At 60.1% G+C, this 23,834-nt stretch overlaps 3 protein-coding genes and 1 long non-coding RNA gene across 11 annotated transcripts; all 4 read left to right on the top strand.

Moving 5' to 3' along the window:
- The first annotated feature begins 11 nt into the window (after positions 1-11).
- LOC308071640 lies at positions 12-1,977 on the top strand. The gene is made up of 2 exons (XR_013931259.1): positions 12-417; positions 1,905-1,977. It is a non-coding gene; the product is annotated as an uncharacterized lncRNA (long non-coding RNA).
- A 3,376-nt stretch (positions 1,978-5,353) lies between these two features.
- LOC308071624 (flavin-containing monooxygenase 5-like) lies at positions 5,354-10,719 on the top strand. 2 transcript variants are annotated; one of them, XM_080407333.1, is made up of 9 exons: positions 5,354-5,540; positions 6,154-6,311; positions 6,500-6,688; positions 6,770-6,932; positions 7,175-7,317; positions 7,736-7,935; positions 8,288-8,637; positions 8,984-9,056; positions 9,303-10,719. In XM_080407333.1, the coding sequence occupies exons 2-9, from the start codon at positions 6,180-6,182 to the stop codon at positions 9,646-9,648; spliced, it is 1,596 nt and encodes a 531-aa protein (XP_080263459.1). In that variant the 5' UTR covers positions 5,354-5,540; positions 6,154-6,179; the 3' UTR covers positions 9,649-10,719. The 2 variants fall into 2 exon arrangements, with proteins under 2 accessions (XP_080263459.1, XP_080263458.1); XM_080407332.1 differs by lacking the exon at positions 5,354-5,540 and adding an exon at positions 5,550-5,711.
- Positions 10,720-10,750: 31 nt separating this feature from the next.
- Positions 10,751-16,809, top strand: LOC308071623 (flavin-containing monooxygenase 5-like; the record flags this gene model as incomplete). Its single annotated transcript, XM_080407331.1, has 9 exons — positions 10,751-10,885; positions 11,908-12,096; positions 12,178-12,340; positions 13,089-13,231; positions 13,488-13,687; positions 13,764-14,113; positions 14,527-14,599; positions 14,682-15,667; positions 16,736-16,809. The coding sequence occupies 8 exons, from the start codon at positions 10,751-10,753 to the stop codon at positions 15,034-15,036; spliced, it is 1,608 nt and encodes a 535-aa protein (XP_080263457.1). The 3' UTR covers positions 15,037-15,667; positions 16,736-16,809.
- PRKAB2 (protein kinase AMP-activated non-catalytic subunit beta 2) lies at positions 15,889-23,685 on the top strand. 7 transcript variants are annotated; one of them, XR_013931257.1, is made up of 9 exons: positions 15,889-16,942; positions 18,413-18,590; positions 18,823-18,989; positions 19,881-19,974; positions 20,558-20,678; positions 20,891-20,987; positions 21,927-22,060; positions 22,343-22,411; positions 22,833-22,904. XR_013931257.1 is itself a non-coding variant. In XM_080407340.1 (8 exons), exons 2-8 carry the CDS (start codon positions 18,429-18,431, stop codon positions 22,908-22,910), a joined length of 819 nt encoding a protein of 272 aa, XP_080263466.1. In that variant the 5' UTR covers positions 15,889-16,942; positions 18,413-18,428; the 3' UTR covers positions 22,911-23,685. The 7 variants fall into 7 exon arrangements, 6 of the variants coding, with proteins under 6 accessions (XP_080263466.1, XP_080263465.1, XP_080263467.1 ...); XM_080407340.1 differs by lacking the exon at positions 20,891-20,987 and having other exon boundaries at positions 20,558-20,672; positions 22,833-23,685; XM_080407339.1 differs by lacking the exon at positions 20,891-20,987 and having other exon boundaries at positions 22,833-23,685.
- Positions 23,686-23,834: the final 149 nt, after the last annotated feature.

Genomic DNA, 23,834 nt, shown 5'->3' with positions numbered 1-23,834 from the left:
AGGCTGGGGGCTCACCGCGGGGCTCTGCGAGGCGGGGGGGGGGAAGGGGACCTGGGGGACGGGGCAGAGCTGGGTGAACCTCAGCCTCGCACAGCCCCGAGGGTGCTAGCTGGTGCTGAGTGCCGGGCGCGGGCTCACCCGGGGTGCCTGGCACCAGCGCAGGTAACCCTGCAGCCGCAGGGCATGGTGGCCTGGGTACGGCGCACGTCACAGCTCCGACCCACGGCCTGCGAAACTCCTGACAGCCAAACGGCTCCTGCGGTTGCACAAGACTTTCGGGGAGCTGAACTCTCTTTTAGCTCTTCGGCTTATCAGAACAGCGCATTCCAGGTGCAGCTGCCTAGTGTTGAGCCACCAGCCTGTTCCCTGAAAAGCTGCTCTGGCACGCAGACGTCTGCACCCCTGGGCTCCCTGCAGGTAGTACCTGCATGGATTGATCTGTATCAGCAAGCGAGGAGACTCACCTCAAAGCATGCGTTTTAATCTTGTGTGGTGTAACATTCCCCCCCACCCCGGCATCCCGTCCTATTAGGTGTACTTAGATTCCTCATTTTTGCTCACTTAGAAACCGTAGTCGCTCCAGAACAACACACCTTTTTAGGGTCCAAGTTCTTACTCTTCTATGAAGTTGCAAATAATTGGTGTCTCACACTTATTATTTGAATTTGTATCCTTTTGGTGGGAAACATATGAGTTTACTCATCTTTTTCATCTAGCAACACGTGATTAAATTACAGTCCCGCACGGCAGGGCTATGGGAAAGGACCTGGAGGCTTTCAACCTGACCTCTGCTTCAAGGAGGTCTGTCCCAGCACCGGGGCCTTGGCCAGCCACCACCTCTCAGGGACCCTGTCCCAGGGTTGCAGCACCCATGTGGGAAAGGAGCGTTCCCTAATGTCCAAGCTGAACGTCCCAAACCATATGTAAAACGGGAAAAAGCAATTGAACTATATTTAAGGGGGGTTGGGAGGTACAGGTATTTAACCAAAGGGAATGGACTGAAGTGACCAAAAGATTTGGTGTCCAGAAATAAGCCTTAGGACAAGCAGAAGTCAGCCTCTCACGAGACTTCCTTGGAAGAAGTAGCCCTGGCTGTGGGCGCTGGGCTAGTCGAGCTAATGGGGATGAAGAAAGCACCCTCTGCCCTGTGTGGGAAGCTGCTCTTGCCAAACACTGGCTGAATGCTGCTCACAGGTGACTTCTACTGCAACAGCCTTTAGCTCTCTGGGGGCCAGCTACCATTATTTAAGTCACCCTTTACTCCGCTCCTGAAAACCGAAGTGCGGTTAACTTTCTGGCGTTAATCCTGCCAGCCGCAGGGAGAAGCCAGACCACCGGAGCTCTGGCCGCCCACAAGCTGAGGCCCCTCACGCTGAGCTCTGGCTGAGTAGTTGAAGTGGATCGATCATTCACCCGGGTCAGTTTGTCCCCCAGCCAGGAAGGAAAGGCAAAGCAATGCTGAGTTAGCACGGCTGTCGGGAAGGGAGTTGTGGGGAATATTAACGCCGCTGTTGCCTTCAGATTAAGGGTGGGTTTGGGCCCCGAGTCATGGCAAGATCAGATTTTACGCAGAAAGAACAGCCCTTGGGTGCAAGCTGGGCAGAGCCTTGTTGCTGGCTGTGGCAGGAGAGGGTCTGGCCTTGCATGAGGGCTGCGTGCAGCAAGAGCAGAGACTGAAGATGTGCTGGAGAAGGCCAAGTGCTGGCTGACTGCCATGCTCTCCCTGCCTGGGTATTGTAGCCATGGGAAATACTGCCTCCTCTTAGCAGGTTTTGGTAACCAAGTGCTTTCTTCTTAGCTAATGGCTGCTTTGTTTATTGCCTTGTTTTCCATGGAGCCAAGGGGGACGGGGAGAACCAACCAAAAAACCCAAACCTTGCTTACTTACGGTTACTGTCTCCTAGCATTGCTGCTGGATCTCGTGCTGGTGGCAGTGGTGAAAGGGCTTGTCAAGCGGCAGCGGCCCACCCACAACAAGATGGACATGTTTGTCACCATCTCGGTGGACAAGTACTCCTTCCCGTCCGGCCACGCCACTAGAGCTGCCCTGGTCTCCCGCTTCATTCTACGTCACCTGGTGCTGGCCGTCCCGCTGCGGGTCCTCGTGGTGCTCTGGGCTCTCATCGTCAGCATTTCGAGGGTCATGCTGGGCAGGCACAATATGACGGACGTGCTCTTTGGTTTGCTCCTGGGCTATGCACTGTACAGCGTGGTGGAGTACTGCTGGCTGTCCCCACTCAACGCGCCTGCCCTCTTTGCGCTCTGGAGCCGTTGATAGCTGACTCCCTCCCAAAGCTGGAGGCATGCGCCTGGGTTTCTGAGCACGCACAGGGAGGGGATACCGGGACTTGAACTCACATCCTAGACCCCATCTGTCCAGCCAAGACTTTGACACTAGCGGTGCTGCAGGCTCCTGTGCCTGCACTTGGGTGTTTGGTGCTGTCTTGCCCTCCTGATGGGCTGTCGGGCAGGGCGTGCACTGGCCAAGCAGCAGCACTGACTGTTCCCCCATGAAAAAATACCAGTCCCTGCAGAGCCCAGGGGAGGCTCAGCACGTTCATCCAGCAGCTCGCTGCTGATGCTGTGAATCTGCATGTTCTTGCTGGACACCTGCTGCGTTGGCATATGATGTATGTGGTAGCTGTGGCTTTGCGGAGATTTCTCTGCCATAGCCCATGTATCTGTATGCTGTAAATCACTGTAACTGATTGTGTTACCGTCGCAAACATGCCCTGCACAATCTGCTCCATTATGTCTGCCGGGAGGGTCTCTCTGGGGTCTGTCCTCAGGTTCATAAAGAGCTCTGCCTTCCTAAGCAATCCGTCTCTTCCCTATTGCTCTCAATTTAAGTACTGCACTGAGGCCAGCTCTAAGCAGTGAGGACGCGGGCACCTGGCTCCCAGTGCCATGGGGAAGGGATGGTGTGACCAAGGGTTTGGTCCATCCATGCCATCTCCAAGGCACCGGGTAACAGGGGAGGCAGCTCCCAGCAGCAGCCTGCTCCTGAAGCCCTCGTGAGAGCTTCAGCTTGTCAAGTCTCAGGGGGGGCGGGGGGGCGGGTACAGCACATTCACAGCAACTCCTGTTTGTCAGCACGTTACCAGTGCTGCTGACAGCATCCTGCAGAGCGAGCCCCTTCCCTACAGCCTAGCAGCCAGCAGTACGCCCTCACGCAGGCTGCGGGGCAGCCCTGGGCGCTGAGCCTTACCTGCACCCCCTGCAGCCAGAGGCTCTGGCTCTGCCAGCCACCACCGCAGCTCCTGTGCTCCGGGCAGGCTGGCTTTCCTACCCTGGCACCCTTGGTCCTGGCAGCCTAGTTTCTCATGGAGGACTGCTTGTCCTTGGCGGGAGGGGACCGTGTGGAGCCTCTGTAATGAGTCAGGGCTGAGACTGAGCCAGAAAAGCACAGAATCCACATCAACAGAGGCCACAGCCAGATGGAGTGAGGACTCTGGACTGAGCTTAGTGACTCTCGACATCTGACTGGGAGTGACTGGCCCCAGGTGAGGCTTGTCATGGCCATTAAGGTCTATTAGTGCACTCAGGCCCTTGAAATCATGGGATAAGTCGTATTAAAACCAGGCAGTGTTTAAGGGTGAAGGTGCAGGAGCAGCCTGGGGGCTGCTGGTACTCCAGTGCCTGAAAAAAAATCCCCTGGGTTGCACCACGTGCCTGGCAGCCGCTGGGCCAGTCCAGCAGGTACAACAGCAGCACCTGGCCAGCCCTCCCACCCCAAGGCAGAGACAAGCTCTGGTGGCTGTGCGATTATGGGCAGCTGGCACGGTCAGGGTTTGGGATTATCTGGGCTTGTTGAGCTGTGACAAAACATCTTAGCTTTACTTTTTCCCAAAACCACAGTGCTTTTTATCCAAGTGATTCTTGCAGCTGTTGGGATCCTCCTCTGCAGGCCATGGAAGAGTAGGGCAGCAACTGTGTGCATCTGCGGCTTCTTCCCACATGCATACGCGTGTGCTAGAAGTTGCTCCTGACTCACCTGCAGGACCTTCCACAAGCTGCTTGGTGCCACCCACCATCACCAGTGCATGGCCCTGCTGGCTCACAAGCTGCCCAGCCACCCTCTCACCTCAGCTCTGCCTCTGCCCACCTCTGCCAGCAAGACCTCTGATCTCCGTTTGTGCTTGTGTCCATCGCTCCTTGTCACTTGTCACTGGCCGAGGTGCCAGCCTGGTGATAGGAAGGAGGAGACTGGTGCTTTCTGCTCAGCTTGTCCCACAGCACAGGCACCTCTGCCCGCTGTGGAAGCCCTGAGCAGATGTGTCCACATGCCCTGCCCACCACACCGCACATCCCAGGTGCTTGCCAGATGCGGGGGGCTGTGGCTTCCCCATGGACAGCAACAAGCCATCCTTGACTGAAACGCCATGGCTTGACCCTGGTGCACTCCCATGGTTCCCTGTGGCTGATGGCAACGGTTTGGTCGGGCCATGAGCCCAAGCACAGTGGGGACAAAGTCCAGGGCTGCGCAGCCTCTCGTAGCTGCCAAGGGAGAAGGGCAAATTTGAAGACAACCTGCGCAGAGGTTTCATACCACAGTGGTTGGGTTGAGGGCTGGGGTAAAGTCTCCTGTACCTGTTGCCCCTGGACAGTCCCTGCCGAACTTAGAAAAGAGCCAGAAGCCAGCTGAGAGCGGAGCAGGGAGGGTGGCACTGCCAGTGCTGCCCCCTCGCCATCCCCGTGCCAATCCCCGTGCCTGGTAAGAGATGCTTTCAATGCTTTTCAGCAGGCAGGCACAGCGTGGGGGCTGACAGCTCGACATCTCTGTCCCCGGCAGAGATCAGCCCTAGCCAACAGTGAGGGACAGGAGGAGCTTTATTATACTTACTGCAAACATATTACGAGTCTTGGAATGTTAAAACGCTTTCAGCTGCAGAGCTTGGCCCCTCCGCAGCCCTGCGCCTTGCTCAGCTCTGGGGTGAAGCTCCCCGGACATAGGAGAGCAAATTTCTCCTGCAGCCCCCAGGGGCTGTGCAGCCACCGATGTGCCAGAAGCCAGCGGTGTGCTCCCCAGCCGCCTGCTCCGTGCCTCCCGCTGCCCGGGAGAGCCTTTTCCTAACCAGTCCCACCACCCCAGCACCACTGACACCCCAGCAGCATGGTGCTTCTCACACCCGGGTCCTGCTGGCCCTGGGACTCTGGCAGCCCAGGAGCCGGCCATGGGGATGCTATGCTCACATGCCCAGCCCAGGGCCACGGGGGGGGGGGGTGGTGGGGGGGGGGGTGACGTGGTGCTGGGTGCCACCAGAGCAGCCGGTGCTGCGTGTGCCCCGGGTATCGGCATAAACAGGGTTGGGCTAATCCTGATAATTCCAAAGGTTAACATTCAGGGCGGTGTTTGCTTTCGCAGTGTCCATGCCACAAGGGCCAGCTGCGTCTCTGCCTCTCCTGCAGCCCCGTGTCCCTGCCGTGTCCCAGCACGGGGGCTCCCAGCAAGGCGCCTGCGGTGGCTCCTTACACCACCATCCCAGGCTGTAGCAAGAGCCGCTGCTGGAAGAGCCAAGCGGCAGCTGGGAGCCAGCCAGGTACGGCCTTCCTCTCCCCGGCCCCGTGGGAGGCGTGACGGAGGGGGAGGCCCTGCTCACGGCCACTGCGCACCATAAAGCCAAGCCACCGTCCGGCGTCACGGGTTGGGACAACCCGGCAGGGGCTCTCCCGTGGCTCCGTGCTTGCTGCTGGCCTTCCCTGGGCTGCAGGTCGGTTGCAGTCCCCGGTCCCTGTGGGTCACTGGCATGCTGTGGGTGCTGGGATCGCACAACAGGCATCTCCCCGGGGAAGGGAGAGGGCAAAGGGCGGGTGGAGGGGCTGTTGCCCACCCTGGAGGGAGCCGTCGGTCCCCGCGGCAGAACAGGGCACTCTGGCACTCCTCCACCACGGGGACGTAGCGTGGGTGGGAGATTTGGAGGCTCCCTGGCACTCGGTAGCATTTCCCCTCATGGCATTCAGGGGCAATACCGTGGTGGTGCAAAACCCCAGCACTGGCCAGGTCCCTGCCGGGGAGGGGGACAGCAGTTGCTTCACAGCTGCCCCGGACAAATTGGGGGGGGGCTACCTCTCAGCTTGGGACCTCTTTGGTGCACAGGGCCAAAATTTTGCATGGCTGCACCCCTCACCCCCACTCTCCGGCACCGTCCCCAGGCAAAGACCCCGTGGCGGAGGGCAGCATGGCTAAGAGAGTGGCCATCATTGGAGGGGGCAGCAGCGGGCTGTGCGCCATCAAAGCCTGCCTGCAAGAGGGGCTGGAACCCGTCTGCTTCGAGAGGACTGGGGACATCGGGGGGCTCTGGAGGTTTGAGGTAAGCCCTGCTGGCCACGTGTCCTGCTGGGGGGCAGCACCACGGCAGCTGGAGACCAGTGGCAGCTGGTAGTGTTGCACACAGCCAGCCACGGCAGGGTCCTGGGGGCGAGGTTGAGGGTAGGGGCTTCACACAAAGGGCCGCCACGTCAGCCCTGGCCAGCCCTGAGCCGTGTCCCGCTCCCGCAGGAGCACCCCGAGGAGGGCCGTGCCAGCATCTACCGCTCCGTCATCATCAACACCTCCAAGGAGATGATGTGCTTCAGTGACTTCCCCATCCCCGATGACTTCCCCAACTACATGCACAACTCCAAGATCATGGAATACTTCCGCATGTACGCCCGGCACTTCGACCTGCTCCGCCACATTCGCTTCAGGGTGAGAGGTGGGGGCTCCGGGGGGCAGTGGCGGCGGGGCCAGGGGGCACGGGGTGCCTGACTCTGCCTCCCCTGCCCCCAGACCAGCGTGTGCCAGGTGTCCAAGCGCCCCGACTTCACCACCACGGGCCAGTGGGACGTGGTGACGGAGCGTGATGGGAAGCAGGAGACGGCCGTCTTCGACGCTGTGCTGGTGTGCACCGGGCACCACACAGAGGCACATCTCCCGCTGAACACCTTCCCAGGTACCGCCCCGCCGGCTGGCCAAGGAGAGACCCCAGCAAGCCCAGTTGTGGTGGTCTCTGTTCTTCCTGCTGCTCCTCCTCCTAGCCCCAGCATTTCCCTACCTTGCTTTGGCTCCAGGAGCAGTCCCATGCTCCCCAGAAGGGGTCTGGTGGGGCCAGGGAGCATCCCCATTTCAGATTTTGCGGAGGTGACCCTCCAGCTCAGCGGCAAGAAGCCAAGCATCCCTCCTCCCTGCCCACAGGAATCGAGAAGTTCAAGGGCTTCTACCTCCACAGCCGAGACTACAAGGATGCTTGGGCTTTCACTGACAAGAGGGTCATTGTCATCGGGATTGGGAATTCAGGGTCGGACCTGGCCGTGGAGATCAGCCACACAGCCAAGCAGGTGAGCAGCAAGAGTGGGGTCCTGGGGGGCAGGACAGCCCCCCATGGGACACTGCTGGCTCCACAAGGACACCAGGACACAGGCTCTGGCACAGCCACTGCTCCGACCTAGCATTTGCTGGTTTTGGCAGTGCTGGCACCCACCAATCCCAGCCACCAGGCAACAGTGGAAGTCAAGACTTGATCCCGTATGGATACCCTGATTTCCATCCCCAAGCCCCGGGCTGGCACTGCCCCTGCGGCTCTTCCCTACCTCTCCCTGCTGGGTGCTGACTGCCAGCTCATTGCCGTCCGGGTCTTCACTCAGCACTTGGGCAGCACAAAGAGGAGTGATCCTGGGGCAAGGACACGTACCCCCCTAAGGGCAGCCCCCCAGGACCATCACAGCCTTCAGGAGCAATGCATACTTCCTTGCCCAGGTCTTCCTCAGCACCCGCCGGGGGGCATGGATCCTCAACCGCGTTGGAGATCAGGGCTACCCCATCGACGTCATCTTCACCACCCGCATGAAGGCATTCCTGAAGAAGCTGCTGAGCCCGTCCATAGTGTGCCACCTTGCCGAGAACCAGCTGAACGCCAGATTTGACCACTCGCACTACGGCCTGAAGCCAAAGCACAGGTGCCAGCAAATGCTCCCCCTGCCCAGGAGGGGCTCTCCGCCTCCCACCATGTCCAGTCCCACTTGGCCATGCTCGCTGTGCTCAGGCTGGGGCCAAGGCACCAGCCCTGGAAATGGAGTCAATAGCTGTGTTGTGCCCAGACAATGCTCAAGGGAGCCACCACTGCTCCTTCCAGGGACCCACAGTGTCACCAGTGCAGTGGCAGCTGCCCAGCGTCCCTGGGGGACCAGCCCCACTGGGAATGAGCATCCCTGGGGCTGAGCATACCCAGAGCAGGGAGCAGGGGCTGGAGCAGGACGTGGAGCAGAGACACACTACCCCAGTGCCCTCATGGCTCCTTGTACCTTCCAGGATCTTTAACCAGCACCCGACCATCAATGATGACCTGCCCAACCGCATCATTTCAGGCAGGGTGCAGGTGAAGCCCAACGTTCAGGAGTTCACAGAGACATCTGCCATCTTTGAGGACGGCACCAGGGAAGACATTGATGCCGTGGTCTTTGCCACGGGGTACAGCTTCTCCTTCCCCTTCCTCGAGGGTTGCGTGAAGGTGGTGGAGAACCAGATCCCCCTCTACAAATTCATGTTCCCGCCGGACCTGGAGAAGCCGACGCTGGCTTTCATTGGCCTCATCCAGCCCCTGGGTGCCATCATGCCCATCTCGGAGCTCCAGTGTCGCTGGGCCACCCGTGTCTTCAAGGGTAAGCAAGGCAAACCTCCCCTGTGGCTGCAGCCTGGGCTTGCACCCCTGGTGCCGGCGCAAATGGTGCACAGACATGCCTGGGAGGCAGCAGCCAGCTGTGCCATCTGGCCATGGGGAACGGCACGGCCATCCTGCAGCTGTGGTGGTGAGCTGGGCTTTTGCCTGAGCAGCACAGGGACATCTGTACCCTGAGCCCCATGGGCTACTCCTTCCCATCCCAAGGAGCTTGGACATGCCGCAGGTGCCAGACTGCCAGCCACGGTGGTGCCAGCAAGAGCAGCACCACAGTGGCCATTGTTGCCAGCGGGGTGCAGCACCCCCATGCTGTGGCTTATCCTCCCTAGGGCTGAACAAGCTTCCCCCACGGCACGACATGGAGGCTGACATCAAGAAGAAGAGAGAAGCGATGGCGAAGGAGTAAGACCCTCCTCAGGGAACAGGGAGGGAGCTGGTTTGGGCACAGCTGCATGTAGGCACCCATCCTGTCCCCTGGCTACGTCCCAGCACATTTGGCCATGCCGACAAACGGCAGGGATGTGCCTAGCCGCACTACCCCCACCCCGCTGATTCCCTCCCGATGGCGGTCCCTCCAATACCACCTTGCTGGCATGTGGGGCACTGCTGCCTCTGCTGCCAGCACCCACCTGCCCTCCCTGCCCGCAGGTACGTGAAGAGCCAGCGGCACACCATCCAGGTGGATTACATCCCTTACATGGACGAGCTCGCCTGCCAGGTGGGGGTCAAGCCCAACCTGCTCACCCTCTTCCTCACCAACCCCAAGCTGGCGCTGGAGGTGGCCTTCGGGCCCTGCACGCCATACCAGTACCGCCTGCGGGGCCCGGGCGAGTGGGAAGGTGCCAGGGCGGCCATCCTCACCCAGCGACAGCGCATCATCAAGCCCCTGCAGACACGGCACGTGGAAGACCACCCCTCCGCCCCTGCCGTGCCCCTCATTTTCAAGCTGGTCGGGGCTGTGGCCGTCCTTGCCTTTGTTTTTGCTTACTTGTAGGTGCCCTACAAGCGCGGGAAGGGAGGCTTTGCAATGTGCTGAGGGGCCTGGCTGGCCACCCCCTGTCCCATGACAGCCTGGGCACCATGGCAAGAGCCCTCCTTCTGCCTGGCACGTCCCCGCCATGGCCACACCATGAGCTTGGGATGCACAGAGTCTCCCCAGCTGCTGGAATAATGCCTCAGTGCCCGCTCTGCACCTCCCTGGGGAGCTGCTGCCAGGGCCAGAGGAGGAAACGCTCTCACACGAGTAAAATCCAGTCCCTCTCAGCCAGAGCTTTTGACCCAGCAGTAACACACTGGGCTTTTCTGTCACCTCTAACCCAGCCGTGCCACCCCTGGCCCATTCACACAATAGCTAAATAGCACAGCAGACTTCCTAACTGGATAAATGTGTTAAACAGAGACAGGCGTCTGTCCCGTTCCTGACACCACTGTGACCCCCTGCACGCCAGGGGGGATGCGCGCAGGTTTGAGGTCACGACCGTGGCAGCGTGGGTTGCATGCATGCACACACATGTATCCACAGCAAAACTGCTGCACTCAGGGTGTGCAGTGCCGGAGCAGGTCACAGGGGTCACAGCAGCATGGCTCAGTGCCACCCTCGTCACCAGCACACAGCCCCTCCAGAAGATGGCCGGGTGGGTTGGGGACCCAGAGAGGTGACAAGGGGGTCCTGACCACCACATGCTGAGGCTGGCATAGCTGCTGGCTACCAGTGCTCCGAGCATCTCCTGGTTTTGTTTTCCATGCCATGACCTGCAGAAATATGGAACTCGGCCGCATCTCACCCCCCACACCCACGAAGTCCCAGGGCAGCGTCGGCACCATTAAGCACTTACAGCATCTAATAAAACTCTTGCAGCGGGTGGGCGCGGGCAGGAGGTGTGGCACGGCAGCAAGGGGAACCTGTAGATCACGTCTGGAAGAAACACACCTCCTGTGACACACCAGCTGACCTCAGTCCTCCATGGGGAGCACAGGAACAGCCATCCCCAACTGAGCAGCACTGGTGTGACCTGCCAGGCTCCACACCCTCCTGAGCGCGTTTTGTCCCTGGCTGAGGCTTCCCCAGCATCCCTGCCACAACCACACCGTGGGACATGGCTGCCCGGAGAGTAGCCATCATCGGTGCCGGTGCCTCTGGCCTGTGCGCCCTGAAATGCTGCCTGGATGAGGGGCTGGTACCCACCTGCTTCGAGAGGAGCTGGGACATCGGGGGGCTCTGGCGCTTCGAGGTAAGCCCCGTGCCCTGCCAGCCTGCCCCGTGGCAGCAGCACGGGTGGGACTGGGATGGATCGCTGGCAGCTAGTGAAGCACCGCTCCCTTGCTCTGCGTGGGTGCGCAGGCAGGCTTCCAAGAAAGGCCACGGAAAAGAAAAAATGCTCTGGTAGGGGGAGGTCCCCCTGGTGCCAGCTGGTGTACCAGCCACACCGGCCCTGTCTCCTTCCCCCCAGCAGCAGGACAGACCCTCCCTAAGGACCTTACCCCAGAGCTCGCTTTCCCATCCGACGCTGCTGTCTGTCCCAGTCCCCGTCTTACCCAGCCCTTCCCTGGAAGTCCCAGTAGCTCCTCTCCCTGCCTCTGAGCCGTTTGCCCACAGGCACCAAGCACTGCCTCCCCCGTGCCTTGGCTCTCCCTGCCTCGGGGGAAGCCCCGGCGCTCTTTTCTGCCCCACCTATAACAAAGCTGCTGATTTTTCCCCTGGGGACCCACCCACAAAAAAAGCAGCCTGATACCTGGCTGGGAGAGCCTGGGGGGGACGCACAGGGTGCCACACCAGCCTGGGAATCGGGGTGGTTGGGTTACAGTTCGCTGGTTCCACCCACGGTGGAGCAGAGCCAGGGCAGCGGCGCCCAGCCGCCGGGGCAGAGACCCCAGGGGCAGGAGCGCCCACTCAGCTGCCAGCACCTGCGGCTCAGGAACCGGAGAGACCCAATGTGGTCACCGGGGCAATGACAGCGCGGACAGCTTTGGGAATGCTCCGCCTCATGGGGGCCGCAGGGAGAGTGGGGGAACCGAGGCACAAGACCTCCCACAACTTGCTGTCACCACTGCATGGCCCCCGCCAACTCAGAGCTTTCTCTTCCCTGTTCTGTGGGGTGGGCGGTTGCACCCGGGGGAGGACGCTGGGTGCAGACAGGTGCTATGACCACCTGTGGCTTAATCCTGCACCCACAAGCATGGTGAGGTGCCTGGCAGGGCAGGCTGGCAGCCCTGGGGTCCCCGGCCGGCGCCAAGCCATGTCCCGCTCCCGCAGGAGCACCCCGAGGAGGGCCGTGCCAGCATCTACCGCTCCGTCATCATCAACACCTCCAAGGAGATGATGTGCTTCAGTGACTTCCCCATCCCCGATGACTTCCCCAACTACATGCACAACTCCAAGATCATGGAATACTTCCGCATGTACGCCCGGCACTTCGACCTGCTCCGCCACATTCGCTTCAGGGTGAGAGGTGGGGGCTCCGGGGGGCAGTGGCGGCAGGGCCAGGGGGCACGGGGTGCCTGACTCTGCCTCCCCTGCCCCCAGACCAGCGTGTGCCGGGTGTCCAAGCGCCCCGACTTTGCCACCACGGGCCAGTGGGACGTGGTGACGGAGCGTGATGGGAAGCAGGAGGCGGCCGTCTTCGACGCTGTGCTGGTGTGCACCGGGCACCACACGGAGGCACATCTCCCGCTGAACACCTTCCCAGGTACCGCCCTGCGGGCCGCTCGCCCGATCCCTCACACTCCTGGGACCACCCTCCTTTCCCGCTCAGCCCCCACCCCACTCTGGCTGCTGACAAAAATGCCTCCACAGGTTAATGCACCAGGTGGGATTGCATGAGCCTGCTGCCATCCCATCCATCTCGGTGGCCTGTCCTCAGTGCCTCTTGCCATGCACCTGACCAAAGCGCCCTGTTCTGCTGCCAGCTCACCTCCCCCACCGCAGACAGGCTCCCTGTGTGGCTGGCCACGCACCAGCTGGGCTTTCCAGCTCCCCGGCCAGGCTTGAGAGCTCAGTGCTGGTGGTGGCCTTCTCCTCTGGGTGCCAGGCAAAAATGCCTGGAGGGCTTTCAGCTGTGGAGACCCTCTGACTGGGGAACAGGCTGGAGCACACTGTCACCAGGGTCTGGCAGGATGGCACAGACCCCAGCTGCTCCTCTGCCTCCAATGCCTGACACTGGGGGAACTGCAGGAAGATTTGGGGACGGGAGCATGGAGGTCTCCAGTCCAAGCCCTGCTCCAAGCCAGGCCAGCCCCAAAGCCAGAGCAGGATGCTCGAGGCCACACTGGGCATCTCCCAGGCTAGAGATGCCACTGCCTCTCTGGGCACCATCCCAGGGCTGTGTCACTCCTGTCGGTCCCAACCTGTTCCCAAAACACACCACCAGTCTGAGCAGGGGGACAGCCCCCCCAGCCTCACATCCCAGTACAGCATGGCTTCCCTCTCTCTTCCAGGCCTGAATAAGTTTGAGGGCTGGTACCTGCACAGCCGGGACTACAAGAGCCCACAGTCCTTTTCAGGCAAGAGGGTAGTCGTGGTTGGCACGGGGAATTCAGGCATTGACATCGCAGTGGAGCTCAGCCACACAGCCAAACAGGTGTGCTAGGAGAGCTGCCAGGGCTGGGGTACTTATTATTTAAATCCCGGAGGGCACTAAAAACCACCGTGCCACCCCCTGTGGGCTCCTCTCCCTCCAGCACCCGGCCACAAGCACCCTATCCCCTCTCAGTGGGGGTGGCTGTTGTGGTCCCAGCAGCTGTGCTGGCATCCCTGCTGTCCAAGGGGGACGGCGGGGGCCCAGTCTGGTCCCAAGGATGCTGCCACACCACTGCCTCTCCTCTCCTTCCTCCCAGGTCTTCCTCAGCACCAAGCGCGGGACCTGGGTGCTGCACCGGGTGGCAGATGGTGGGTACCCCTTCGACTTCTCCTACCTCAGCCGCTTTGTGCAGCTCCTACGCAGCCTGGTGCCTCAAAACGTCAGCAGTTTTTATCTGGAGAGGAAGATGAATGCCCGCTTTGACCACGCACTCTATGGCCTGCAGCCCCAGCACCGGTGAGCACCTGAGCAGCACCCCAGGTACCTGGCCATCCCGCTGCCTGAGCCCACACGAGGTCTCTGTGCCTTCCAGGATCTTTGACCAGCACCCGACCATCAATGACGACCTGCCCAACCGCATCATTTCGGGCAGGGTGCAGGTGAAGCCAAACATCAAGGAGTTCACAGAGACATCTGCCATCTTTGAGGATGACACCAGGGAAGACATTGATGCTGTGGTCTTTGCCACGGGGTACAGCTTCTCCTTCCCCTTCCTCGAGGGTTGCGTGAAGGTGGTGGAGAACCAGATCCCCCTCTACAAATTCATGTTCCCGCCGGACCTGGAGAAGCCGACGCTGGCTTTCATTGGCCTCATCCAGCCCCTGGGTGCCATCATGCCCATCTCAGAGCTCCAGTGTCGCTGGGCCACCCGTGTCTTCAAGGGTAAGCAAGACAGTTTTGGGGGGGATGCAGCTGGGCTCCTCCAGCTACAGCATGACAGAGTTGTTCAGCTGGTGGCATCTCCTTACATGCCAACTCCTTCTGCTCACCTTTTTACCCTCCTTTTGTTTCTTCCTGAGGACAAAACCCAGCACTGCATTTTGCAGTGAGCCTCACACTCATCTGCTCTTGCAGGGGCCACTAACAGGTGCCATTCCTAGCAAATCACCTTCTCCCTTTCCTTTCCTGCCATCGCTATCTTTGCCTGTGCCTCCCAGTTTGCTCCTGATGTGGTGGCATGTCCTCAAAGCCCCAAAAGCTTCCATGTGCAAGCAGAGGCCAGGCTGGACTGCAGAAGCAGCCACATCACAGAAGCAGCACAGCCCTCCCTCCAGCTACAGCCTCCTCTTCCCTAGGGCTGCAGGACCTACCGCCATCCGCCGATATGCTGGCTGACATCACACAAACCAAGGAGAAAATGGCCAAGCGGTAAGGACCCTGCGCAGGCATCATCCCTGCCACCATTACCCTTATGCCCACACACCAAACCCCCTGCCCTCCCTGCCCGCAGGTACGTGAAGAGCCAGCGGCACACCATCCAGGTGGATTACATCCCTTACATGGACGAGCTCGCCTGCCAGGTGGGGGTCAAGCCCAACCTGCTCGCCCTCTTCCTCACCGACCCCAAGCTGGCGCTGGAGGTGGCCTTCGGGCCCTGCACGCCATACCAGTACCGCCTGCGGGGCCCGGGCGAGTGGGAAGGTGCCAGGGCGGCCATCCTCACCCAGCGACAGCGCATGCTCAGGCCCCTGCGAGCCAGGGCCAGGGCCTGCCCTGCCTGCTCCAGCACCGTGCCGCATGTCTTCATGGTCTTCAGCATTGGCTTGATCGTGGCCACCCTCATCTATGTCTTGCTATCTCCTTAACCTAAAATGAAGGAGACAGCTGGTCCTCCCGGCAACCTGCTTCCTTTCCTTCGGGCCTGGGTGTTCCTGTAGTCTCTTGCTAGGTCTGCACCATGCCAGGAGGCACGGAATCGGTTCCTTGAAGACACGGCCTGGGCTGTCTCATCTTCCTGCTGCGGCCTGGCCACACCAGGTCTTGCCCGGGGCTGCCATGACAGGGATCGTTCCCCTTCCCGAAATCCCGGCAATCTCTGTCCAGGGGTTTGGTCAGCGCAGAGGCAGCGGGGAAAGCGGGAGCTTGGCCGGCCAGGGCCCTCGAGAAAAGGGCAATAAAGCTTGTCCCAGTGCTGAGGGGACCGGGAACCACGCTGTGTGGGCTGCCTCTGTCTCCCGTGCCCGTCCTGAGGCGCCTGCAGGCAGCCCGCTGCCCACACGCCCACCTCAGCTCAGCTCCCACCCGCCCCACCGCCGGCCTGCCCCCCCGGCCCCAGCCCTGGCGCTGCCCTCAACCGACATGGCCGCCCAGGGGCTGAGGTGCGGATGAAGCGGCGCGACCCTCAGCCCGCACGCCGGCCCGGCCGCCCTTAACAACAATGGACGACAATAAGCCGCCCTCAACAAACATGGCGGCTGCCGGGCAGCGGGGAAGCGGGTCCGCGGAGGGGGGGGCGCGGCCATAGAGCGGCGCGCGGGGGCGGGCCAGAGCGCCCCGCAGAGGCTGGCGGTGGCGGCGGGGGGTGTCGCCATTTTGGACGGAGGCGGAGAGCGGGGCGGCGGCGGCGGGCAGGTGGGGCCGCGGTGCGGGGCCGGGGGTGACGGCGGGGTGTCACGGCTGGCCAGGCCGCCGGCGGGTGGGCGGGAGAAGGTGGGTGAGGCATGGCTGGGCGCCCCCCCGGGCCACGCTGCGGTGGCCTGCGCCCCTCGTTCTGTGGCCGGCCTGAGCCGTGGCCCGCAGCCCCTTCAGGAGGGCCCGGCCGGGCCGCTGCCGCCTGCCCGCTCCTCAGGGCCGCGGCGGGCGCTGGCAGGGCAGGGGAGCGGGGCCCGGGGGCCGGCCGTGCCGTGACCGCGCTGCCGCCGCCTGGCAGAGCCCTGCTCCCGGCCGTGCCGCTCGGCGGGGCCGGGCAGGGAGCGCGGCTCTCCCCGGCTCATCCCCTTCACCTCACGGCACCCCGAGCTCGGCTTCCCCTCGGGAGGCGGGAGAGGAGCCCGGCTTCCCTGGGTAACCCCGGAGGTGCCGGCCGGGCAGGCTGCGGGCGGGGAGGGTGCTGAGCAGAGACCCGGTCCGCCCAGAACAAACCCTGCCAGGCTGGCCGGTGTTCCCCGCTGCGGGAAGCTGGTGTCCCGGGGGTTTGCTGGCCGGGTGGGAGAGGTGGCAAGCGAGACATGGCAAGGTGTGGTGTTTCCAGTGTGGTGGTCCGAGTGGGGAGGTGGAAGGGTCTTGCAATCCGGCAGCAGGCACCCACCGTGCTGCGGACTGCAGCTGGCAGCGGCTTGCTGCCAAACTGGCAGCAGATGCGCTGAGGCACCGTGGAGGCTTCACCTGGGCGTTGGTATGGGCAGCGTTTCCATCGGTGCCTTGGAGGTACTTGTGTACGTCCCTTGGAGCGTGCTGTGCTATGGGGGCTTGTCTGAATGCAGGAGGGTTTGAGCTGTAGAAGTTCATTCAGTAAAAAGCCAAGTACCGCAGGCTACGTCCAAAGAGTTGGCTGTCCCAGCGCAGCAGGGTGCCTGCGATGCAGGAGGTGAGGTGGTCTTGTCTGCACGGGGTTTTGGATACCATGCGCTGGAGAGGAGCCGCCGCTTGGGAGAAACCTCAGGAGGCATTTGGAGAGTGTGACCTGTAAGGGACAGCCAGAGGGACTGGATTCCTTTTAGAGAAGAGAAAGAGAAGCTTTCACACCTGTTAACACCTGCACGCATCTCTCAGGTCAGTCTTGGTACAAGAGAATGTTCAGCCTTTCCTGCCTTCCTCCCCATAGGTAGTAGTAAGGGAGCCTTAGCGGAGATACTAGGGAAGAAGCTCCTCCACAGCAGGTCTAGTGGCACAGGGGCAGGTTGTGTGAGGAGCTGACTGAGCCTCCTTCGGGGCAAAGGGGGAAGGTGTCAGAGCGAATGATGGCCCTCATCTGACCTGGATCTTCAGGTACACTTGATCCTCACTGAGAGGGGATGCTGGTATGGGTTAGCTGCCCTCCTGAGCTGCCTTTTAGCCCTCAGGATTTAAGAAATGCTTTAGTAATTGCTCCATAATGTTCTAAAGCCTGGCTTTGGCTGGCAGCCTTGCCTGGCACCCTTCTTATAATTTGATCTTCTAAACAAATCCTCAAATGTCACAACTAAGCACATGAACCAAGGCAGGCTTGCCTTGCCCTGCAGAGCCGATGATCGGCACGGTAAGCTGAAAGCTGCAAAATAACTGTGGGAAGGGGGAAAGAACCCCGGTCCATCTTGGCTGCTGGGAACTGGGTAAGGCCTGACGAGCCCCGTGTAGCTTGCAGAGGCTTTGTTGTTTGTCCCAAGAGGCACGTAATTATTCCTGGCCTGGTGCCGTATGGCCACTTCTGTTCTGCGTTCTCTGAGCTGGGTGAGACTGGGGATGATGGCCCACCTCCTGGCATTCAGGCAGCTTCCTTCATCTTGTGCCTCCAGATGGCCAGGCAGATGCCAGAGTGCCTGGGGTGGTGCCACTGGTGAGGGTCACAAGCAGACCTTCTCGCTGCACTGTGCCGCAGCTGGCATGGTGACTTGCTTGGTGAATCATAAGTGAATGCCATCGAGAGCTGAGCTTTTTGCAGACACTACAGCATTAGTCCTACACCTTGGCCAAGCTCCAGCTTGGACGATTCCACTCGGGCAATTTAAATGCTCTCTGTCACCTTTGCCAGGCGCTAGGCTCTGCTCTTCTGCCCGCAAGCTCTTGGAGATTTGTTGGGAGCTGTTAAACAGCTGCTACTTTCACTCTCCGGCTGTTTTCTTGCTGGATGTAGGAGATTTGTCTGTAGAGCCTGACTGCAGGACTATGAAAGAGCCTCTGTTAATGCTAAGCAGTTGATTTGCCATAAAGGTTGGCTTTATTTTTCCTGTCAGCCCCTCTATTAAGCTGGCTGCTGAGGGCTTGTGTGGAACGCAGCATAACTAGTATCAGTTTTGGAGTATAACAATTACTGGCTTAACTAGAGTGATGGTTCATAAGGATATGACTATAATTAGGTCAAGCTGTCTTGTTTATTAAATTCCCATTCAGCTCCCAAACTTGGCAGTGGGAATGAACTTTGGGCCTATTTTAGAACTGCTGTCAGTCTCCCCTGGCAAAGAACACTGGGAAACAGCGCCTTTGCTCCCCTCCTCACTGCCAGAGCCTATAGACACAGCCACACTGATGTCCTCTCTCTCACAGGGGCTGCTGAACTGTCATGGGGAACACCACCAGTGAGCGAGTGTCTGGGGAGCGCCATGGCTCCAAGTCCCATCGCTCGGATGGATCCGGTGCCCCCCACCCTGCCAAGGAGCACCCACACAAGATCATGGTGGGCAGCACTGATGACCCCAGTGTTTTCAGTACCCATGACTCCAAGGTAGGGGCTGGTCACTTGCATTCCCTGTCCTGCCTTCTGGGGCCCTGGCTGGGGCTTCAGCTCACTGGCTGTGCGAGGCTGTGCTCCTGACTATGTGAGGGGGCTGTGGAGAGCTGGGAGGCTGGAGGCGTTCTGCGATGCTCTTGTCTCGGTTGTCTAGATGGGCTGGGGGGAGTGAACGTGGTCCCGATTGTCTCTGTGTCTCCGTCAGGCTCTGATTTTCTTTCCTCAGATTCCTGGGGACAAGGAGTTTGTGTCATGGCAGCCAGATCTGGAGGAGTCAGTGAAACCATCCCAACAGGCTCGTCCCACTGTCATCCGCTGGGCCGATGGAGGCAAAGAAGTCTTCATCTCCGGATCTTTCAACAACTGGAGCACCAAGATCCCGCTCATCAAGAGGTAGCCAGTCCTTCAGGTTACTCTACGTTCTCCTCTGCTCCATTGAAGGGAGTGTTTTCCCTTCTCTGTGCTGGTTGCTGTTCCTTTTGCTCACCTGGCTTTTCTCAGTTCACCCAAGCTGTAGGGTCTGAGCCCAAATACATAATGATCTTCTTCCCTGGGTGGTGCTGTGGTGGTGGTGGTAGGTTGTGAAACAGAGGGACAGGGCAGGATGGGCCACATTGCTTGCCCAGCTGGATGCCACGCAGCAGCTAGTCTTGGCAGCAGAGCCCTGCCCAGGTATGCAGCAGTCCTCTGGAAGCTGTCAGCTCTTCCCTTGGCTGTGGCCTTACCCTGTGCCTAGTTGTGTTGTTGCCAGCAGGGGTTGTTTGTTTGTCCCTCACGTGTCTTCCTGCCCCAATGATGTTCTTGCTATCCTGCAATACATCTGTGATTTCGGTGGAAACACCCTGTAGGACTCTGGGTGTAATCCCAGCAAATCTTCTGGAATGGGTTTATCTCAATTGCAGGCTTCACAAACAGAGCTGCTACACTTGCTGCCAGCATCCTGCAGTGCCAGCGCAGGGTTAGATGCTTTGTCCACGCGTCCTCCCCAGTGTCTTGCGCAGGGTGCCTGTCACATTCTCTGTGCATGCAGGGCTGGACTGCCTGCAGCTCTCCGTGCAGCTGGACTCCTAAGGGTTTGAGCTGTGCTAGTGCTCTGAACGCTCACTCCCATTGAGTCTGTGCCTTAGATCACTGACGATGAGCAAGCCTAACCCTGCATGAAGGTGTTGGTGTAGAGGGGCTGGGCAGTGCATGAAAAAGTGCTGTTTTCTGGAACCCCATGGAAAAGCAGCACACAGAGCATCAACAGGGTAATGCTGTTGCATGTCTGTTCTCTCTGCACAGCCACAACGACTTTGTCGCTATCCTGGACCTCCCAGAAGGAGAACACCAGTACAAATTTTTTGTGGATGGCCAGTGGGTCCATGACCCATCCGAGGTAATGCTCAGAGTGTTAATCCTGCAGATCTTGTCTTATGCAGGGAACTAGACGTGACGTAACTGCAGCAGAGGGGGAACAGGAAGAGCAGAGGGTATGTGCCAAAACAAAAGGGGCATCTCCATCCCATGAGTCCTTTCAGAGGCTGGTTCCTCTGGGCTTAGACACACTGTATGGGGAAATGCTGGGGAGGTACTGAGGGGCAGGGAAACACCAGAAGGCCTTTAAGTCCATTTAAGAATTGGCTACATGGGATGATGGGCCAAGGGGTCAGCACTCGCTTGTCGGTTCTCCCAACTGAATCATGTGGTAGCAGCATGGGAAGGAGAAGACACTTGCCAATTGGCATGTAGCAGGATGGAGGGTGAAAATAGGAGGTGATGTAGGAGCCTGGGAGTAAAGGAAAATCCCCTCAGGGTAAACAACAGAGATCAGCAAGTGCAGAGCAGAGCTAGACACTGGCCACTGGTGCTCTGAGGTAATGGCACAGCGATGGCAGCTCAGGCCAGGAGGATCTAGGATGCATTGGGTGTGCTTTGATTGGAGGTAAACATAGAAAGACTCTTAGGTCAGTTCTTTCCAGCCAGTGGTCACCAGCCAGATGGGGACAATTAACAACCTGATTCACGTCAAGAAGTCTGACTTTGAAGTCTTCGATGCTTTGAAGGTGGATTCCCTGGAGAGCTCAGAAACCTCAGGTCGGGGTGAGTTTTTATGTGGCATTACAGCTTTGCATGTGCTAGTTTCCACCTCCTCTACTCTGAGACTCACTGCTCTGGGGTCAGACAGACCCCTTGAGCAGAGGTGTGGGCCTGCACCTGGGAAGAGTAGTGCTTGGCAGCATGTCCTCAGCAGCCCACAGCTGAGGCCTCATTTCTATGGAGGGGCTGTGCTGGTGTAACTTGTCCTGTGCTAGCCGTGTCCTGGAGCAGGGTCAGTGCCTGTGCACGGCAGAGGTGGCCATTTCAGACTGGTGAACGCCAAGAACATCAGGCCTTTCTGTCTGCTCAACTGTAAGTCATCTAATCTGGGGTACAAGCTAGGCAAGAGCAGAATCCAGGTTATTTTCAGCAGCTACTCTTGGTTTTCACGCCAAAGTAATTTGTACTAATGCTAGCACATTGCAGACCTCCCTCGCCACTTGTGTTACAGCAGCAGGTTAGGTTACCGTGCAGACACTGGCAGTGCTGGCTCGGTGTGTAATGCTGGCAGGTAGCTCGCTCGTGTTTCGGTCCAGGGCGCTCCGAGTGTGAGCTGCCATCCCTGGTACAAACCCTGTCTCAGATGGAGCTCAGATAGAGCTCATCTTCACGTCCTTGCCAAGCCTGAGCAGGAGATACTTTGCTGGAAAGAAGCCAGCAAGCAGCAGTAGCTCCAGGGAGATGGAGCCCTTCTGGGTGCTGAGTGTTCCGAAATGGTCAGGTCAGGTGTGGTGGGGAGATATGGTTAGCCCAGCTTCCAGCGACCCCAAGCTCCTGTGGTCCCTCACGTGGGTTGAGCAGCTGCTCAGTCTAGACTTCCCATTTTGTCCTTCGTGGGACCTCCTTGTCAGGCAGTCCTGCAGCACCGAGAGCACGCAGGCGTGCTGCTTGCTGTGCCCCTGCTGCAAAGGGTACAGCTCTGGGGCGAGCTGGCTGCTCGCTACAGGGAGAGGGACTCAGCTGTGCTGAGCGCCACATGCAGGGGTCTTGGGGTGGATACTGCAGGGTGCTTGTGTTGTGTTAGTGCATGTACTGGCTTGCAGCCCTGCTTGGAAGTGCCCGGGGCTCACCTGGCTGCTTGTTGTGCAGTGAAAAGGCTGAGCTGTTGCTGTAGGATATGGGGTCATGGCTCGTGGGAGATGTTTGTGCCTGGAAGACCCTGCTGGGTTCTTCCCAGCTTCTTGAGAGCTGCTCTGTGCTCACCAGTCCTGCTTTAGCCATTTCATGTCTCCTCCTTTCTCTTCTCTTTAGACTTATCAAGTTCACCGCCTGGACCTTATGGCCAAGAGATGTACGTATACCGGCCCGAGGAGCGCTTCAAATCCCCACCCATCCTCCCACCTCACCTCCTCCAGGTCATCCTGAACAAGGACACCAATATCTCGGTGGGTACCAGCATACTGCCAGCACAGAGAGCCACGCTGGGGGTGGAAAGGGAGTCCTCCCTGCAGGGAGCCTGGTCTCCCCTTGGCATTTCCTGGGAAAAGCATCACTTTTCCCATTAACCACGCTGGTTTGGCCCCTTGCTCTGCCTGCTTAGCTGAGCTCTGTTCCTGTTCAGAACAGCCAGAGACACCAGCAGCTCAGATTGCCTGAGATGGCAGCTCCCTGTGATGGCTGGGGGGTCAGGGCTCTGCTGTTCCCCTGTGACACTCCTCTTCTCCTAGTGTGACCCAGCACTGCTGCCCGAGCCCAACCACGTCATGCTCAATCACCTCTATGCGCTCTCCATCAAGGTAAGGGCAGGTCCCCTGAGGCCGCTGGGTGAGGGAAGGGGAGCTGCTGTGGCTCCCAGGAGCCTGCAGCACCTCCGGGGAGCAGAAACTGGGCGGCTGTGAGGTGTAGAGGGTGGTGCAGGGGTGGGAGGACCCATGCAGGACAGCTCGGCTGCCCGGTGAAGCGTGGCACGCACGTGGGTGTAGGTGGTTGTCTCCTTACAGTTCCCTTTAGCTGCCTGCCTGCAGCGTGGTGGAGCTGAGCAGCTCTGGGCTCTCCTGCTGTGTTCCAGAGCCTCCCTTTGCTCTGCCCTGCCTCCCTGTCCCGGGTCGGGAGCCTCGGGGCAGCAGGGCCGGGCTGGGGCTGCTCCCCACGCGGGCTCAGCGCGGCCAGGCTGCGCTGCTCTCCCACCTGCCTCCACTGATGCGGTGCCTTTCTCAGGACGGTGTGATGGTGCTCAGCGCCACGCACCGCTACAAGAAGAAGTACGTCACCACGCTGCTGTACAAGCCCATCTGAGCTGGGGCCTCGCCCACCCCCCACGCAGGACACGAAATGCCGCTTTGTCTGCACACACTGGGCCACGGGACTGTGTGAGAACTGGCTGCTGGCTCCAGCCTCAAACCTGGCAGGGACACGGGCCCCATCCTACTGGTGTGGTTTGATTTAACCCTTGGTTTCCGCCCAACTACAGCTCCCCTTGGCTTCTGTGAGTCTGGGGGCCACTTGGATGCTCACCAGAATAGCCTTTCCTCGTGCCCAGCACGGAAACGGCTTCACCCTGCCCTTCTTCTCTGGCCTACAAGGGCCCCGAGGCGGTCCTGGCACTGCCCCCAGCCCAGGCCTCCAGGACCGTGTCTTGCCGAAGGTTGCTGTGCTATTGATGAATCTCCAAGGCCACCTTGATCCCCAGGGGCTCTGGGGCACCCCAGCCTGCCCCACGTCCCGCAGCCCTGGCTGTGGGGCTCCCCAGCTTGGAGGAGGGCGCTGGGCTCTGGCTGCAGCCCCGGCCCTCTGCCAGGTTCAGCACTGAGCCAGCAGGAGGGAGGGTACAGCCGGACGCCACCACACTTACCTGCCACTGGGACAGCACCGACAAGGACCGCGTACCCCGTCCCCAGCATCGGCAGGATTTGCCACAGCCGGAGGGGCACCTGCGCACGCCCACGCTGGAGGGGGCCTGGGGAGAGCGGAGCAGAGCAGCTGCCCCAGGTCCCCGGCCCCACCACCTGCTGCCGGAGCAGTGCCATGTGACAGGGTTTTCTCTATTTATTACAGTATTTATTGTTCTCCATGCTGCTGGCTTGGTGTTGGAGGGGGACCCCGGAGAGGAGGAGAGGGAGCACCTAGTGGGGTGCAGAGCTGCCCTTGGGGTGCTGGGGTGGGGCTCAGCGCCCATCCCCACCGGGGCCAGCCAGTGCGTACGGCACCCTGCACTGGGGG

This window comes from Falco punctatus, assembly GCF_963210335.1.
Source record: "Falco punctatus genome assembly, chromosome: 11".
Classification (NCBI taxonomy): domain Eukaryota; kingdom Metazoa; phylum Chordata; class Aves; order Falconiformes; family Falconidae; genus Falco; species Falco punctatus.
Note: the sequence above shows the minus strand (reverse complement) of the source record. Positions and strands in the feature narration are given on the sequence as shown.

Coding starts and splice junctions, on each gene's coding strand:
- PRKAB2 (XM_080407338.1), top strand. CDS start 18,429: ATGGGGAACACCACCAGTGAGCGAGTGTCTGGGGAGCGCCATGGCTCC. Junction 18,990..19,880: donor AAGATCCCGCTCATCAAGAG/GTAGCCAGTCCT, acceptor CTCTCTGCACAG/CCACAACGACTTTGTCGCTA. Junction 20,988..21,926: donor GCCTTTCTGTCTGCTCAACT/GTAAGTCATCTA, acceptor TCTTCTCTTTAG/ACTTATCAAGTTCACCGCCT.
- LOC308071624 (XM_080407333.1), top strand. CDS start 6,180: ATGGCTAAGAGAGTGGCCATCATTGGAGGGGGCAGCAGCGGGCTGTGC. Junction 6,689..6,769: donor TCCGCCACATTCGCTTCAGG/GTGAGAGGTGGG, acceptor CCCTGCCCCCAG/ACCAGCGTGTGCCAGGTGTC. Junction 7,318..7,735: donor TCAGCCACACAGCCAAGCAG/GTGAGCAGCAAG, acceptor TTCCTTGCCCAG/GTCTTCCTCAGCACCCGCCG.